Genomic DNA, 16,816 nt, shown 5'->3' with positions numbered 1-16,816 from the left:
TACATTTTGTTGAGTTCAATTCCTGTGTTTGATTTCTGTTGTAATTCTAGTTATTTCTTTTTCCGTGTATTCTCCGTTAATTATAATTTGCTTGTAAAGAAATCAACTATCTCCTTGAAATTGTTTGGGTCATTGGATGTACAGAAGTATCTGAGAATTTCACCTTCAATTAGTCCTTTAAAATTTGATTTTGGTAACATGATTCTCTGTGCAGGTATTGGAATGTTCCAATTAGTTTTGTGTTGGTTTTAATATCCAAAATATTTTCTTGGTTGTGCCTTGGGCCCTTCAAAATTTTGACGTCGAGAAATGCTGTAAATTTACCTGTAAATTTAAATGTTGGGTGCATTTTGTTTATTCTACAGCTGAACTCTGCCAGTTGGTTTTGTTTTCCAGTAAGAATCATGAAAATGTCATTTCTGAATCTTTTCCAAAAGTGAATCACATTTCAGAGATTGACTGGCTGACAATAAACAATTTGGAATTCATCGCATTATGACCAATTCAACATCTGATCAGAGACATTGTCGTAAATCCACAGGTATTCAGAGATGATTTCCATTTCCAGTTTATGAAATGCAATCATAGCAATCCCCAGCAATGCATTTCAGCCCATTAAACAGCCACATATTTGGCGGTAGAATTCATTGTTGAATAGTCCAAAGACTTGAAAGAAAGTCTTGCAAAATACTGGCAGGAACTTGAAAAGGACGAAACATTAAAAATCCTTTTCCCAAACCACCCAATAATAACCCACAAAAAGAAACAAGAACATAAAAGACACACTTTTCAAAACAAAGTTCACAAAAAGAGACAAAACGTTAACAATAATCTCAACACAAGATAAAAATATAGAAATATTGATGTTACTTGAAGCCAATCACACAATAAAACATCAACATCAACAAGTATAACAAAAACAACAAATATCTGACACAACAACTTAGGAAAGACAGAACTTTGCGACTGAGGAGAAACCACACAGTCACTTGGGTTTCCAAACAGATTTCAGGATCACAGCATTCAATAGATACCACATGATAGATCCGACTATGTTTCACCATAGCTTTCCCTTAACAACCAACACATGATTGAAATTTCGTCAAACACTTATAATACAGCCTTATAATGTAAATAAAGGGTTAAAACAGAAAATAATTTGAAGGGACATAAACCCTCCCCTTATATGCATCACTGTTGACAGAGATCTGTACTGGGGCTAACACTACTGCAGTATCATCATAAATGTTCAGATTTGCAACCACTTTCCACCTTATATAATTCAAAAACACATTTTCTTTTGTTTTTAAAAGGATTTATTATGATCTATGAAGTTTACTTCAGATGTCAGGTGAATTTAAATGTAAATACAGTAAAAAATGGTTAAAAGCTCCATAAGCTGTATCTTTTGGTTATTTTTTCAGAACTTTGCTTTGTGATTTCCCTATACTTTCTGCATAAAATCCCTAAACTGTAATTTAATGCCAAGTATTTAGCATATCAACACAACCTATATGAGTATAATCTCCATTGTTATTGTTGAAAATTGTATTCAAGTCCGGACTAGAATTCATTAGTAAACAATAAACAATGATCACTACACACATACAAGCTGTGTTGACAAAAAGAATACTCGAAATTTCAGCATGACAAACGGATTAGGGTCAGACATGGTAGTTGATATACAGAAGCAGAATACTGAAAAACTTGCCACAAGTTACAGCTTATGTCCCTTTAACCACTTGTTAGGTGTAGTGTCCGTGACATGAAGCCAGTTGCAAATGGAAAGTTGTTTAATATGAAAGTAAATTAGTTTGTTCAGTGTTATGCCTTAATTTCACCATAAATAACATTTCTATCTTAAAGTTATATTGGGAAATAACTGATAACACTATTTCTGTTCCTTTTTTAAACCCCTATACCGTTATTTCATAGGACATGTTTTTAACATTACAATCTTCAAAGGTAGAAAAAACATCTTTCACTGATTTAATATATTTCATTTGATGTCTTACTCAAAAACTAAGTCACTCTCTTACAAAAATGTAACTTCAGCTGGTAAACAATAGAATTACCAGCTTTAATCACTGTAACAAGTAATGTAAGGATTTGGTGTCACGGACACTACGGCTGTCACGGACACTACATTTGGCCCCTTTTTTATATACTGAAACAATACAAGTGGTAAATGGATTATATTTTTATAACACATAAGGAAGGCAAACAGGGCCACTTTGGCTGATGACATCAGATCTATACTATCTGAATATGGCTGAAAGTTATGAGGGTGTCACGGACACTACAAAATTTTGGGACAAAAAGTGTGGGCAATTTTCATGATTTATTCATAATCAATACGTTGACCCTATAAACATTTAGTACCAACTAATCACAGTTGGTCTTCCAATCAAATAGATGTTTTAGGAAACATTCTAGGGTAATGTTTTCCAAGTGATAATAGAATAAATCAATGCTGTTGTCAAAATATAAAAAGCGTAACGACACACCAATTTCACTTGTTATCTAGCCATTTCCATTCAAATCCATGTATTAAGATGAAATAACTTGCAAAAGAAAGAAGAAATGCTATGTGGTAGTTTAAATATTCTGAATAATCGAAAAAATTAATCTAACAGTTTCAAAAAGTGATTTTGAAAAATGTGCTTTTCAGATGAAACAGCGTAACGCCCATTTTGACCCCATTTTTAGGGTACTTTTTTCACTACTCAGCTCAAAATCATCACAAAAACTCAATTTTTCGATGGGGCCTGTTTGGTTCTACTGGTTGTTTCATATTAGGAACAATGTTTCATTAAATTTTGCTCACATTTTTTTATATTAGAGTGTAACATGTCGAAATCTGTCTAGAGCACCCTGATTGTGACTGACCCGTTTGTCAATTACAGTTCAAGTCAACAATCAAAATCATATTTTTACTGCTAGAAGCAAGGGAGTTCTCAACGATTGAAGGAACAAGTAGCCTAAGCTAGTATTGTGAAGATGATTAAACTTCTGATAAGGTAGACATAAATCTAACATTGAGTGTCACACACAGCTGACAGTTGTTGTTATTTTGTTTTGTTTTTTGTTTTGTTTTTTGTTTTGTTTTTTTAATTTGAGCAGAAATACTCTTCAATTTGCATAGGCAAGATAGGATGTTTAATACAAGGTATTGGAATAATATCTTCTAAGCTCACTATCCAGAGCAGGAAATAATATCCTTTCAGGGAAAGGTAAATGATTGGTCGAGCAGGTGAAATATATATGTACCTACACAGGTGGAAATGGTTTTTGATTATTATACAGGAGGACGATACAGAATATGTACGTGAGATACAACTATCATGGGAGGTGCTACTTTGCCCTGCAGAGAAAGTTTAAATGTTACACTGACTCTTGAATGTCTATTTTTCACGAATGTCCTGGACTGCTCTATTGCTAGTGTAAAAGTAGTGACTATCAAACAAATAAGCCACAGTAATTGATCTAGCTTAAAGCATTTTACGGGGTAGCCTTGACTTACATGCCGAATTCCAAAACATTGTTACACCATTGAAGATGTTTTCGATTTTGTTTTGCTTTTAATGCTATCATAGATATGGTGTTCGGCAAGGAGATCTGCTTATTGATTTGACAAATTAGTGTCTGTACATTTTACAATATTCTCGCCAGCGTAGTCTTCCGAAGGAAACTGACATGTGTAAATGTGATTGGTCTACTAATTGACGATGGATAAGCATAGTTACCATGGAAGTACGATATTGAGAAAGTTAGAGATCTTGACAAGCAAACACAATAAAAATGTGGTCCAGAATCATATAACTCGTTTGTCTGATCAGGGAAAGAATCTTCGTTAAAGTCGTACAGAGATGATGTTTGTCATAGCGATTGACAATTTTGAAATGCGTGGACAGAGAAAGTGGTTATTAGATCACGTTTTGAACAAAAAGCACGGTCGACATACAAAGCGATTAGTTTATTACGTCTACCATTCAGCTGATATTCTTGCCAATTAGCTAACGGGTAATGTACCAAGTTACATCTTAAACACTTTGTACTCAATATTTCTACGTATGCGGATAATGCTATGGACATTACTTTCAGTTCATCATTGACTTGAAGATATCTTAATTTTTCTTGATATACAGAAACTCTCCATGAAGAGTTGGTATCCTGCCAAAATATTAATGTAAGACTGTATGTGAATAAATTAAGTCAAGTAATGATTGATGTCTTGCTTTTAGATGTTTTCGTAGTCTTGTAAGTAAGACAATATGTGTCACTTAACCTAATTCAATGCTTCAAATGGAGTTCGTATCTTTTTGTGAAGCCATGACGTTTAATTTGGATGTTTCTTACTGAAATACCCATTTGGCCACTACATTTTAATCTCTTCCAGCCAAATTATTAAAATATAATTGGAAAATAATCAAGAGTAACAGTACTGAAAGGTAGACTACTCGAATTTGACAATCAGTTTTCCTGCAACACCGCTGCGAGAAAAATTACGAACTCCTCAATAGAAACTGATGGAAACGGCACTCTAATGTCAACTGTCATCTACGGAAAGGTCCAACATGGGAGAAATGAGCATGTATATGACCAAATGACAGCTTTGGCAATCAGTGTTTATGTCTTATTCAGTTCTAAGTACCTGAAGTGAAAGAATGTCGACACGTCTATAATCTGCCAACTGACTGATGATTTGTCTACCGCGGACGAAAACAACAATGCTCCTAGCTGCAATAATTGTAGCCTTGGTTGGTCTCTCCGCTGTTAAAAATTTATCCGTACTGTTACCAATATCTTTGCTAGGAAAGAGTTTTCAATACTGTTTCAAATTTCTCTATACTGTCAAACATTTCTCCTACTGTTTACAATTTTTCTGCTAGGAGACAATTGTCCGTACTGTTTACAATTTCTCTCAACTGTTAAAAACTCTCAGTACTGTTTACACTTACAATATACACAATGCCATACACAACACGAAAACAACTCGGATATAACTCAGGTATGAACTAAGATGTGTGGGTTTGCTTTCCCTTCATTACATACTAGCAGAGAAATTTTTAACAGTGGAGCGAAATTTGAAACGGTGCTGAGAATTGTCTCAAAGCAGAGAAATTGTAAACAGTACGGAGAATTTTCTCCTAGCAGAGAAATTGGAAACAGTACGGAGAAATCTTTAACAGTAGAGAGAAATTTGAAAGAGTAAGGAGAATTTTCGTTTTCGTCCACGATATTTGTCTCAATCTTTCTGAGTAGGCACGGAACAAATCGCCTGCATGCACTTCACAGATTTGTGACGGCGTGTCCATCATGTACTTTTGAGAAAGCTAGCATGTTTTGGCACTGCGGACGAGTGTAGGCTTAGTGGGTGCAGGTGTTCTCAATGCTAGATACGATTTAAAATGCGGAAAACAAAAATATTGTGGAATATTTTAGGATAACCGCAAGCCTTGAATGTTATTTGATGTTTTAGTATACTTTAGGTGCCGTACAAATGTGTAATTCACATTTCTGTTTTCACTTCCGTAAACTAATAAAAAAATAAATGGGCGGACTTTGTTCGCTTTTCACCACCAAAGATATTTCTCGTCGTGTCTATTGACATCTTACATTGGAATGGCGACTTTAACAGACACTATCAAATTCTGTCTTAACAACGATTGTTTGATGACATAATGTCCGTCACTATTTCGTGATGTTATATATTATCATTTATTTCTTTATATTTCACTAATTTATACAACGAAAACTCCAATATCTTTCATGTCTTTTGATAATCACTGCTTTTCATGGTTTACTGAAAAGGATTCTGCGCTGACTATTATAGCTTGTATTGTACATTGACAACAACCTGCAATCAATACATGTCGATATAGCTAAACAACTATGGCGGACATCCAGCGCCATCCTCCCCAGGACTCTATTAATTTCACAAATTGTGATTACCATTATATCGTCCATATATAAAAACAATCAAACAGAATATCTGACAATTATGAACTTTAAATCTATTAATCACACTGTAAAATTGTTCATATGTTAATATGACATATGCTATCTTTGCAACAGAAAATATAGTTCATGGTGTCCTTTGTGTTGTTTTGTTTTGTTTTGTTTGTGGGTTTTCTTGAAACAGTACATGTAATACTGAGTTCCTCGGTACATTTTACAGCACATTTAATACGCGAGTCACATTCTTAATCATAAGAGATACTTAATAGAAAAAACAGTCTTACAAATCATTATCTGTAGAATACAATGTAAAAGGAAATTATTACAGCTGATGAGAATGCAACGTTCATATCTGATGACGGTTAGGTTAATGGACTGCTCTCCAGAAGTTTCAAGATACTGCATGATAATATTATTATCAAGTACACCCCAATGTTTAAGGATATGATATTTTTGTGCAAACAACTGCTTTCTTTTGAGGTGTACATTTCTTTCAGTTAGACTTAATTGATATGTTAAAAAAACATCGGCTTACAATATGTTCACACTGCTAAGTGTATATATTTTTCCTATAATCTTAAATTTGCATATGTCAAAACGACAGTTACCCAGTCAATTTTACAGACAAAGTCATATTTTTTCCAGATTATTTCGCTTATTTTTCATTCAAGTGAACAAATCCTCAAGTCATTTGCTGCTTATTGAGACATACAAAACTGTCAGTCTTCAGATTTCTACTCCCTCCCTGCTTGTAGATATAACAATATGCAGAGCATAATTAACAGAACACACCAGAATCACATGTCACACATACATGCAAGGTGCGGGTAGAGCTCTCATGATAGATAATCCAACATGTTTTATTAAGCAGAGCAACATAAGAAACTTCTTTTTACGAAAGCAGAAATAATTTGAAAGGAGAGCGACTTTGTTCCTTTATTGTTGGATCGCTTCATTCACTGTCTAAAAATCTGAATGCATTTGTTTTGGTTGACAACAATAACATTACCAAACGGCTTATCATCATTTACCCACACCGCAGTAGGTTGCTCTGCGCTATCATCGCTATCTATTGTACAGATGAATTTACCACGTGACTCATACTTCATCACTCTGTTATTACCGCCATCACACACATACATATTGCCATCGCTATCAAGTGATATGCCCAAGGGACTGATCATCTGATTATCACCAGACCCTAGACTTCCAAAGCTATACAGGTATTGACCCTCAGCATCAAACACTTGAATACGGTGATTGCACTGATCTGATACGAAGACGTTGCCCTCAGCATCGATTGCAATGTCTATAGGGTAATTCAGCTGACCATTACCTTGACCTTGACAACCAAATGACTTGTAATGATCACCATCTTGGCTGTAGATGTGTATGCAGTGACCATTATGATCAACAACATAAACTCGGCCATTAACAGGACTTATTGCAATTCCAAAGGGGCAATTAATCAAATTTCCCCCAATACATCGTAACACGCTACCATTCTCATCATGAACGATTATTTTGCTACTATTGCTATCAGTTGTAAAGACATTACCATCCTCTGATACCGCTGAAAACTGTGGAGAGACTTTAGTTGAAATATTACTGAACGTGGTTTCATAACTATGTTGGCCATCCATCGTGAAAGTCTGTAATCTCTTATTGCCACGCTCACAGACCCTAATCTTCCCATCTTTGGTTACTCTGACTCCCCAAGCATCATTCAACTCTCCTACACCTGACCCACTCCTACCAAATTTACAAATCAAACCTTTCATTGGAATAACATTGATTGTAACTGGTGATCCTTTGACTGGTTTCTCGAATACTGACACCCTGATTTCATGTCTTCCTGTCATCTTAGCTTTGCTTTTCAAACTCCATGTCCTATCATGTTACTACAGTTATGCTCAACGAAAGTAGACGATGAGATTAAATGATACCTTACTCAATTACTAATTTACATCAGACACTTTATTTCTAAAACTACACTAGTACCTCACAATATTGCTTGCGAGCGGCAAGTTCTCAAAGACAAGAATAACAAATACCAGACCTAAATGATTCCTTAACATAACAGTCGCTTGCCTGCTTCTCTGCCGACATGAGTGCCTTATCTCTTTCCACTGGTTTATTGCCGTAATCTTATACCACGATACTAATTACACAGCGACAAAAAAGACAACTGTAAGTTGGCTGAAGCATGAAGTAACATATATGCCTCTCAAAGAGATATATAAAAGGCAAATAATGAAACATCTTCATCATTCATGAATCAAACGTTTTGTCTGAAAAGCTCTTGCAAAGATATCTTGAGACAGACAATAATTATATGGTTTCTCTGGTTTGGCGAGTAAATCTTGTAGAGGATTATACAAATCTGTAATTGACCCTCATCAATTTTGAGCCATTGAATAACAGATAGACAAAGTCTCATTTGATTGGATACAATAAACACAAAACGTTAAACATCCCAATCAAATGTACTTGGAAGAGTATGCATGAGAATAGTTGCACCACTGTTTGACTGCTAGAAGAGATACACAGAACAGTGGACACACAGACAGTATTTCACATTAATCATCAGTAGCTTAGGAAATTGTAAAGTTGGCGATATGGTACATAGCTAGAGACCCCCATGCGTGATAACATTGCCAAATTAAGTCAGTTTTATCCAAATGTTTTTGTCCACACTTATCTTCACTCTAGCACAAATTACAGAGTGGCAGTTGATTGTAACATTTTCACCACCATGGTTTGGCAAAATACCCATTGTTATCAATCGTAAGTGTGGACCTGTTTTACAAAGAATTAGGGGGGTTAGGTCGAGGCATTTTCATACAAAGAATTAGGGGTAATCTGTTTTAAGGCATTTTAGTGTCAAAGAAAATGAAAATTGGCAAAAGCAGAAGTCATGATTTTAAAGATTGAAAAATCCAATCTACTTGACACTTACTGAGCAGTGTCTCAACAATGTCGGCCGGTCTACCCCGGCGATGAAGTTCATTTCAGCAAGAACTACAGTTGTCTTTTTGTCGCTGTGTAATTAGTATCGTGGTATAAGATTACGGCAATAAACCAGTGGAAAGAGAGAAGGCACTCATGTCGGCAGAGAAGCAGGCAAGCGACTGTTATGTTAAGGAATCATTTAGGTCTGGTATTTGTTATTCTTGTCTTTGAGAACTTGCCGCTCGCAAGCAATATTGTGAGGTACTAGTGTAGTTTTAGAAATAAAGTGTCTGATGTAAATTAGTAATTGAGTAAGGTATCATTTAATCTCATCGTCTACTTTCCGTGTGAGCATAACTGTAATTGCTGTAATGTCTTCCAGGATGTTGTCGGTCTCTCCATGACGGCATTAATTTCAACATTTGTATCCTCCGTTTTCGTTCGTTGAACGTCCGTTGCTATGGTGAAGATTATGTCTTCGTCTTTCCTGACAAATTCTGGAACGTCAACCAACTGGCAACTGACAGCTGATATCGTGGATGTAAGCAATACACCGACAGATTTGTTCTGTAGAAATCATCACATGGCTGGAACTCCATGTAATCAGTCTCATCCGGGTCAGTTTTTGTCTCTACATTCAACAATTCTTCCATTTGAGATGCGATTCCTTTCTTAGCTAACATCAATTGTGCAGCATTCCCATATTGCATCAGTTTTCTCGGCAAATTCCCTTGTATGTGACATGCCACTCTCTATGCACTCCAATTCTTTCAGCTGTGCATTTAAGTTCAGTTTTCTTCTCTCGTATTCGTCTTTCAATTCACCTAGAAGTTTGTCACCATTTTCACGTATCATGCGAGTGACGTCATCGATCGTTTTCTGGATGTGTCCTTTCATTTTCTTTTCTTCTGTCTGGTAACACTTGTCGAGTGATCTGATTGTTTCCATAACAACAGTTTTGCTAATGCTAGTTTCATTTTCTTTCACTTTCACTTTGTCGATTTCTTCCCTCAAAAGTTTGGAGTATTCTTCTGTTGCATCCTTCAAGTATCTGTATTTATGTTCAGGCCTTGGATGATCCAAGACTGTACACTCAAGGCAGATGGATACATCGCAGGTATCACAGTAGAATTTGATTTGGTTACATACGTGGCTATCACAGTAGACTGGTGGCTGTAACATGGCGGGGTCATCGGACTTAGCGACCTGGTACTCTTCTAAGGTCATCAGACGGTGTGACCTGCTTGTTGGTAATACGCCATGCGAACCAGAACAAAATTTGCACAAATCAAACCCACATTCCACGCAGTGTTTGACAGATTCAGCTTGACTGCAACCCTGACACTTTCTAGCTTCTGCTGAACACTCTTCTCGTTTCCTGAACACCTCCACCAATTCATTGATAAACAAATTCATGTCAATGCCAGACACACCCGTATCAGGAAGTTCGTGTGAACGCCGACATATTGGACAGGTTATAACGCCACTTTTCTCAGCCAGCTTACCTAGACACGGCTCACAAAAGCTGTGTAGACACGGTAGAATTTTAGCATTCTTGTACCGCTCTGAGCAAATAGTACAGGATAGGAAGTTATCGTCAATTTCCTCCAAAAATTTGGACTCTTTTGTAGACGTAGCCATAGTTGTAGTGTGTACAAGCCTCCTTGTCCAGATTTGTGAACAACAGGCCCGAATGATGATCACGTGACCAAATTCCACGAAGTCGCAAAGTGATTTCGTGGAAAAGGGAGTTAGCTAGCTTGACAACCTGCAGTTCAGTCACCAACGTTCAAATAAAGTAACTTAATAGATTACAAGAAACAGCATTAAAGTGTTTACATATTTGTTATTAATATTTCCAGTCTTTTGTCCCCTACGCCATGATACGATGCATCGCCCAATGTCTGTAGTTATGCTGACGACAACATCTACAAAAGGTTATTTATGTAGCATATAGCAATGGGAGTCAAATACTGTCACTGTATATTAAAGCTTGGTCTCGAAAACAACACACTGCATGAAACACAAGTCAGTTGAAAATATTCTAATTTAGTATATACATGTAACTTCTCAACAGGAGAAAATTTCCATTCATTGGTTACAAAATGTGAAATAGTTTCCAAATAAATATGCGAGTAAGCCTATCGAAAAACGTCCAGGGAATTAGTCACATCTGTGACACGTAACGCATCAGTTGAAAGTTTTAAAAAATGAACAAAGGACTGAATGAACAAACGAACCAATGAAGAAACTAATGTTTTGAAAGGTTACAAAATGATTTTCTTATAATCCGGGCGCATTGTTTTGAAATAAATATTCTAGGATATAAAATCTTACTTCTCAACCCAAGATAACACGAGTTGCAAGTTTTGTTGTCCAGGATTCAGGATACGTTTCTAGACATTGAGTAGTTCATGATCATCTCAGAATAGTTGTTTCAGCCTTGTGAAAATTATAATGTGTTCTTATAAGGTTCTACAGTCCCATCAAATCTTCCATTTTCTCCTCTCAGTTTACATTGATTCTCTCTCTGACATAGGTTGACAGATGAATGTACAGATTTTATTAGCCTACTATTCCCTTTGCGGGCGACACTTTACTAGACATCATGGCTGCAAGTCAATGCTTTCATAACCACCATTTCTCCCCGCACGTAAGATATAATTTTATACACTTGATACCATTACACAGAGATATTTACAGTACAATTCAGGCCCTGCAGACTCTAACTTAAAGAGTCACCCTAAAATGAGCGTCATTTAGCCTCTAAGGGTGCTTGGTACAACACGCCTGTTAAAAATTTTCGTTTTCGTGAAATATATCTTGTACGTCCATCGACATTGTATATGACGAAGGCTGGTTTCAGACGTAAAAGGTCGTCATCAAATTGTCGAAATGTCATCTACGGCGAGTTCGTCTTCTCGTTTGCTGCGCTGCGCCCTGAATACTCTGTTTGAAACAACGCAAGAAACAACGTTTGGTCGCTTCAGGAAACGACCACATCCTTGTAAGCAAGCATACAACAAACTTTAAGCTCAACTTTCATTTTACAGCCAATTGAATTCTACTTCGTAGGGGATACAAGTTTAAAAGGCCAAAAACTGGTAGTCAGGCCAAATATCGTGTCATTCTATGCACGGTAACAATGTACTAGCATAGAAAAACACCCTTTCCATGCACTAGTAGAAAATGAACTAGCAAGAGTACGTGCCTCTCTCATGATTATTTTTCTCTGTTTTTTTCGAATGTATTAGCTTGGCCGCTTATTACCACATTCAAGCTTAGGCAACAGTAATTTGAACTTTACTAGCTGGAGAATTTGATGTCTTATGTCTGTTCTGTTTGTTAATTTAATTTCCAGTTCCACTTCCCAAACTTTGTCAAAATATCGTATGTTCAACTTTACAATACATGTCGCCTCTCTCTCTCTCTCTCTCTCTCTCTCTCTCTCTCTCTCTCTCTCTCTCTCTCTCTCTCTCGCTCTCTCTCTCTCTCTATTATACATATATATAATATATATATATATATATATATATATATATATTATATATATATATATATATATATATATATATATATATATTCCGTTCGTGTGTATCTGTGTGTGTTCAACGTGACTGTTGACGACCTAGATTTACAGTAAAGAATAGAGTCAAAAGACAAATATTGCATTTACAATTACATTTAATAGGTCACAGAAAGTGTTGCATTGACAACACCAATACTTTTGTATTCGATTCTTTACAGCATTTTTCATTATCTAGTGATAATAACATGAACATTCTGCCATGTGGAAGAACACAAATATCAATAAACTTCATTTAAAGTTACGATTATTGTCCACTGGAAGCGAGAGAAAATAGTCATGCCACAGGTTTCTATTACGACAATTTTAATTTTAATGATCTCAGAATTTCATTTTGTCACATGTTGCAATGTTAACACTTCGAAAATGATGACATCAAAATTTTCTATATAGTTTTATGGACATAAAATGTGTATATATTATATTCTTTACTTGTATGGTACAATATTTAAAACTTCATATATATTGGACAGTACGACTTCAGAAATCACAGCTAAAAACAAATAACATTGCATTTAATCACCAGATCTCATTCCTATATATACTTCTATTGAGGAAAACAATTTGTCACAAAGCAATATAAACAATGAAAAGGCTGAGCAATATGTGTATGTACCACCAAAGTAAATTAAAATTAACATAGAACTGTAATTCTCACGCAAATAAATTTACACACAAAGAAGTCAAATTGTCACTCTTTGAAAAATTGTACATGTTCTCACACAAAAGGCTAGCTATCTCAGAAAATGCCATCTCGTCATTTTGACATTGGAATTGAAATGCCTTAATTTCAATATTGGTAGACGTTGCATATGACGACATTGTTACAAAAACTGTAATGAAATGATGGAAAATAACAGAGATTAATTAAAGCGCAAAGGTACACAAGTGACGAAACATGAAACTAAAGGATGTATGGTGTTCATGAAATTCATCACAAACGTATCTTTATATCATACGTCGTAAGCCAACGAGAAAAAAACACAGACTGTATGAAAGACATCGATATAAATTTGAGAAACCCTAAATGATCCCACTACATGTTCCTCCATTGAAACTGTTTGTTTACATTATATTACATTACTAGACCTCATGAAGACGTACATCACTCCTTTATTTCAAATAAACTGATAAACAAATGACACGTTTCTACTTCATTTGTCCTTGGGTTGGAATTAACCTTTTACTGAGAATATTTCGTTCTTGTGAGAAAACTTGAACGCACTTGATTCTGTTGACGACTACAACTTTACCAAATGGTTTGTCATCAGTTACACAGATACCAGAGGGATTCTCTGCCCGATTAGCTTCATAATCGATACGACAGATAAATTTACCACGTGACTCATACTTTATCACTCTGTTATTACCATGATCACACACATACACACTGCCATCGCTGTCAAGTGATATGCCCCAGGGATTGCTCATCTGATTATCACCAGACCCTTTACTTCCAAAGCTATACAGGTATTCACCCTCAGCATTAAACACTTGAATACGGTGATTTTCCTTATCTGATACAAAAACCTTACCTGCAGCATCGATTGCAATGTCTACAGGACTATTGAGTTGACCATCACCTTGACCTTGACTGGCAAGGACTTATAATACTTTCCGTCTTGACTGAATATGCGAATGCAGTGACCCCAAATATCACAACGTAGACCCGACCATCGATTGGACTTATCGCAATGCCGTATGGAAATAAATTACACCTTCCCCGAAACATCGCATCACTCTACCATTCTCTTTATGGACGATCACTTGACGAAAATTATCTTCAGTTGTAAAGACACTACCATCCTCTGATACTGCTGAAAACAGTGGAGTAACTCTTGTTGAAATATTACTGAACTTGGTAGTACATATATATTTACCATCGACTGTGAAAGTCTTTAGTCTTCCATTACTGTTATCACAGAATCTGATATTTTGATTTCTGGTTACCATGACACCATATACATCACCCAGTTCTTCTCTGCCTAACCCATATTTGCCAAATTCACAAATCAAACCTTTCATTGGAATAACATTGACTGTAACTGGTGATCCTTTGACTGGTTTCTTGAATACTGACACTGTCATTTCATGTTTTCCTGTCATCTTAGCTTTGGTTTTCAAACTCCACGTTCCATCATTGTTATTAATTGCTGTAATGTCTTCCAAGGTGTTGTCAGGTCTCTTCATGACGGTACTAATTTCAACATTTCTATCCATCGTTTCCGTCCCCTTAACGTCCGTTGCTATCATGGTGAAAATGATGTCGTCGTCTTTTCTGACAAAGTCTGGAACATCAACCAACTGGCAATGATCAGCTGGTGTCGTGGATACAAGCAATACACCGACAGATTTTGTGGCGTAGAAATCATCACATGGCTGGAACTCCATGTAATCAGTCTCATCCGGGTCAGTCTTTGTCTCTACATTTAATAATTGTTTCATTCGAGATGCAATGTCTTTCTTAGCTGACATCAACTGTGCAGCATTCCCATAATGCATCAGTTTCTCAGTATATTCTCTTGCATGTGACATGTCACACTTGATGCGCTCTAATTCCGTAAGCTGTGTATTTAAGTCACTTTTCCTTTTGTCGTACACGTCATTTAATTCCCGAAGCAACATGTCACCGTATTTTCGTCCCAAACGAGTGACACGCCGTTTCTGGATGTGTCTTGTCATTTTCTTTTCCTCTCTGTAATAACATCTATCAAGTGATCTGATCATTTCCATGACTACAACTTTGCTTCGGCTGGCTTCATTTTCTTTCATTTTCACTTTGTCGATTACAGCCTTTAGATCTTTGGAATATTCTGCGGCTGCGTTGTCCAAGTACCTGTATTTATGACCTGTGATTGAATGGTCTAAGGTCGTACACTTATGACAGATTACTACGTCACACGTGTCACAGTAGAAGCTCATCGGGTTGTCAGGATGACGTGTACAATACAGCGGTTGCTGTCCTGAAACTGGGTCATTGGACTTTGCAGCCAGGTTCTCTTCTTTACAGGTCATCGGACGATGCGACATGGTCGTTGGTGAGACGATATGAGAATCAGAATAAGTTCTGCAAAAAATCAAACCGACATTCAATGAAGTGTTTGACAGATCAGCTTGTCTGCAACCTTGACACTAACTATAGCTTCTACAGATCTCTCTACTCATTTACTGAACATCTCTACCTAGTCGTTGAAAATAAATTTGCATAAATACCCTACACACCACTATGCACAGCCTGGGAAGTTCGCGAGAACGCCTACAAATAAGACAGCTTAGGCCAAAAAAAAGAAATGTTTCTGGTCAGGTCTCCCTTTTAAAAATGGTGCGGCGACGCGCATTTCATTTTTTTTTATATTTTTTTTCCTCAAGGGAGGGAGGAGGGTCAGTTTTATAGTTTTATCAATATAGTCACATATATACTGTTCATGCAGTCACTGATCATGCCCCACAGAATTTTCTCTTTCTCTTCAGCCATTTTGGTTTGTGTCAGCCACGGCCGCCGGCCACAAACAGAAAAAAAGGGTGACGCACTGTTGTTCAAGTGACGCGCGCGCTGACCAGAAACATTTCTTTTCTTTTTTGGCCTTACAGAGCTATTTTCTCAGCCTTACCTAGGATCGGCTCACAGAAGCTCTCTGTAGACAAAAGTAGAATGTTATTACTCAGGTATCGCTATGAACAGTCAGTAGTACGGGGTAGGAAGATAGGTCGATATCCTCGCTTCATAAACTTCGACTGTTCTGCCGCCATTTATCTGTTAATGATTAAAGGAATAGTTGTGTCGATTGATAACTGCACATCCTTATCACCTGCACATGATAGCAAGAAGGGCCAACAGGGGCAACGAAGGATTGATATATTGAAAGGAATGGCACGATATGACATGCTACAGCGTGCTTGATGTCAGCTGTCATCGCGTAGTGTATAACCAGAATTCACTCGTCACCAATAACTATGTAGTCTACAGATGTATAAAAGCTTGCAATGATTCGATTACATTTTATCGGTTGAAACTAATTGAATGCTCTAATTAGAATTATTCATCTTTACAAAATAGAATGTTGATTTACTTTACTATATCCGAAATTTCTCGCATACCTCGCTAGAATTAACATAGTGGAAGTGTTTATCAACCAAGGTGTCACACATATTTTTTATTTGGCCTATTAAAGTTTATCAATGAAGTTTTGACTGCTCGACTTTTTGAAGGAGTACTGTGATAGCTATAGAAATGGCTTAAAGGGAAACCTAAGTCCAGCGACATTGACCGTTTATCCCTTCCAAAATCACCCTTGAATAAAATGCAGCTCAAATTTG

General features: G+C 36.5%; 3 protein-coding genes across 3 annotated transcripts; all 3 read right to left on the bottom strand.

The window, feature by feature from the left end:
• Window positions 1–5,702: 5,702 nt before the first annotated feature.
• Window positions 5,703–10,600, bottom strand: LOC139120134 (E3 ubiquitin-protein ligase TRIM56-like). The gene is made up of 2 exons (XM_070684320.1): window positions 9,272–10,600; window positions 5,703–7,862 (listed from the first exon to the last, which is right to left on the bottom strand). Exon 1 carries the CDS (start codon window positions 10,552–10,554, stop codon window positions 9,586–9,588), a length of 969 nt encoding a protein of 322 aa, XP_070540421.1. The 5' UTR covers window positions 10,555–10,600; the 3' UTR covers window positions 5,703–7,862; window positions 9,272–9,585.
• On the bottom strand, window positions 6,918–7,823 carry LOC139150134 (tripartite motif-containing protein 2-like). Its single transcript, XM_070722346.1, has one exon. The coding sequence runs from the start codon at window positions 7,821–7,823 to the stop codon at window positions 6,918–6,920; it is 906 nt and encodes a 301-aa protein (XP_070578447.1).
• A 1,981-nt stretch (window positions 10,601–12,581) lies between the features above and the next one.
• Window positions 12,582–16,265, bottom strand: LOC139120076 (tripartite motif-containing protein 2-like). Its single transcript, XM_070684192.1, has 2 exons — window positions 16,111–16,265; window positions 12,582–15,566 (listed from the first exon to the last, which is right to left on the bottom strand). Exon 2 carries the CDS (start codon window positions 15,527–15,529, stop codon window positions 14,186–14,188), a length of 1,344 nt encoding a protein of 447 aa, XP_070540293.1. The 5' UTR covers window positions 15,530–15,566; window positions 16,111–16,265; the 3' UTR covers window positions 12,582–14,185.
• Between the last annotated feature and the right edge of the window lie 551 nt (window positions 16,266–16,816).

The sequence above is a fragment of the Ptychodera flava genome, chromosome 1 (genome assembly GCF_041260155.1).
Source record: "Ptychodera flava strain L36383 chromosome 1, AS_Pfla_20210202, whole genome shotgun sequence".
NCBI lineage: Eukaryota > Metazoa > Hemichordata > Enteropneusta > Ptychoderidae > Ptychodera > Ptychodera flava.
Note: the sequence above shows the minus strand (reverse complement) of the source record. Positions and strands in the feature narration are given on the sequence as shown.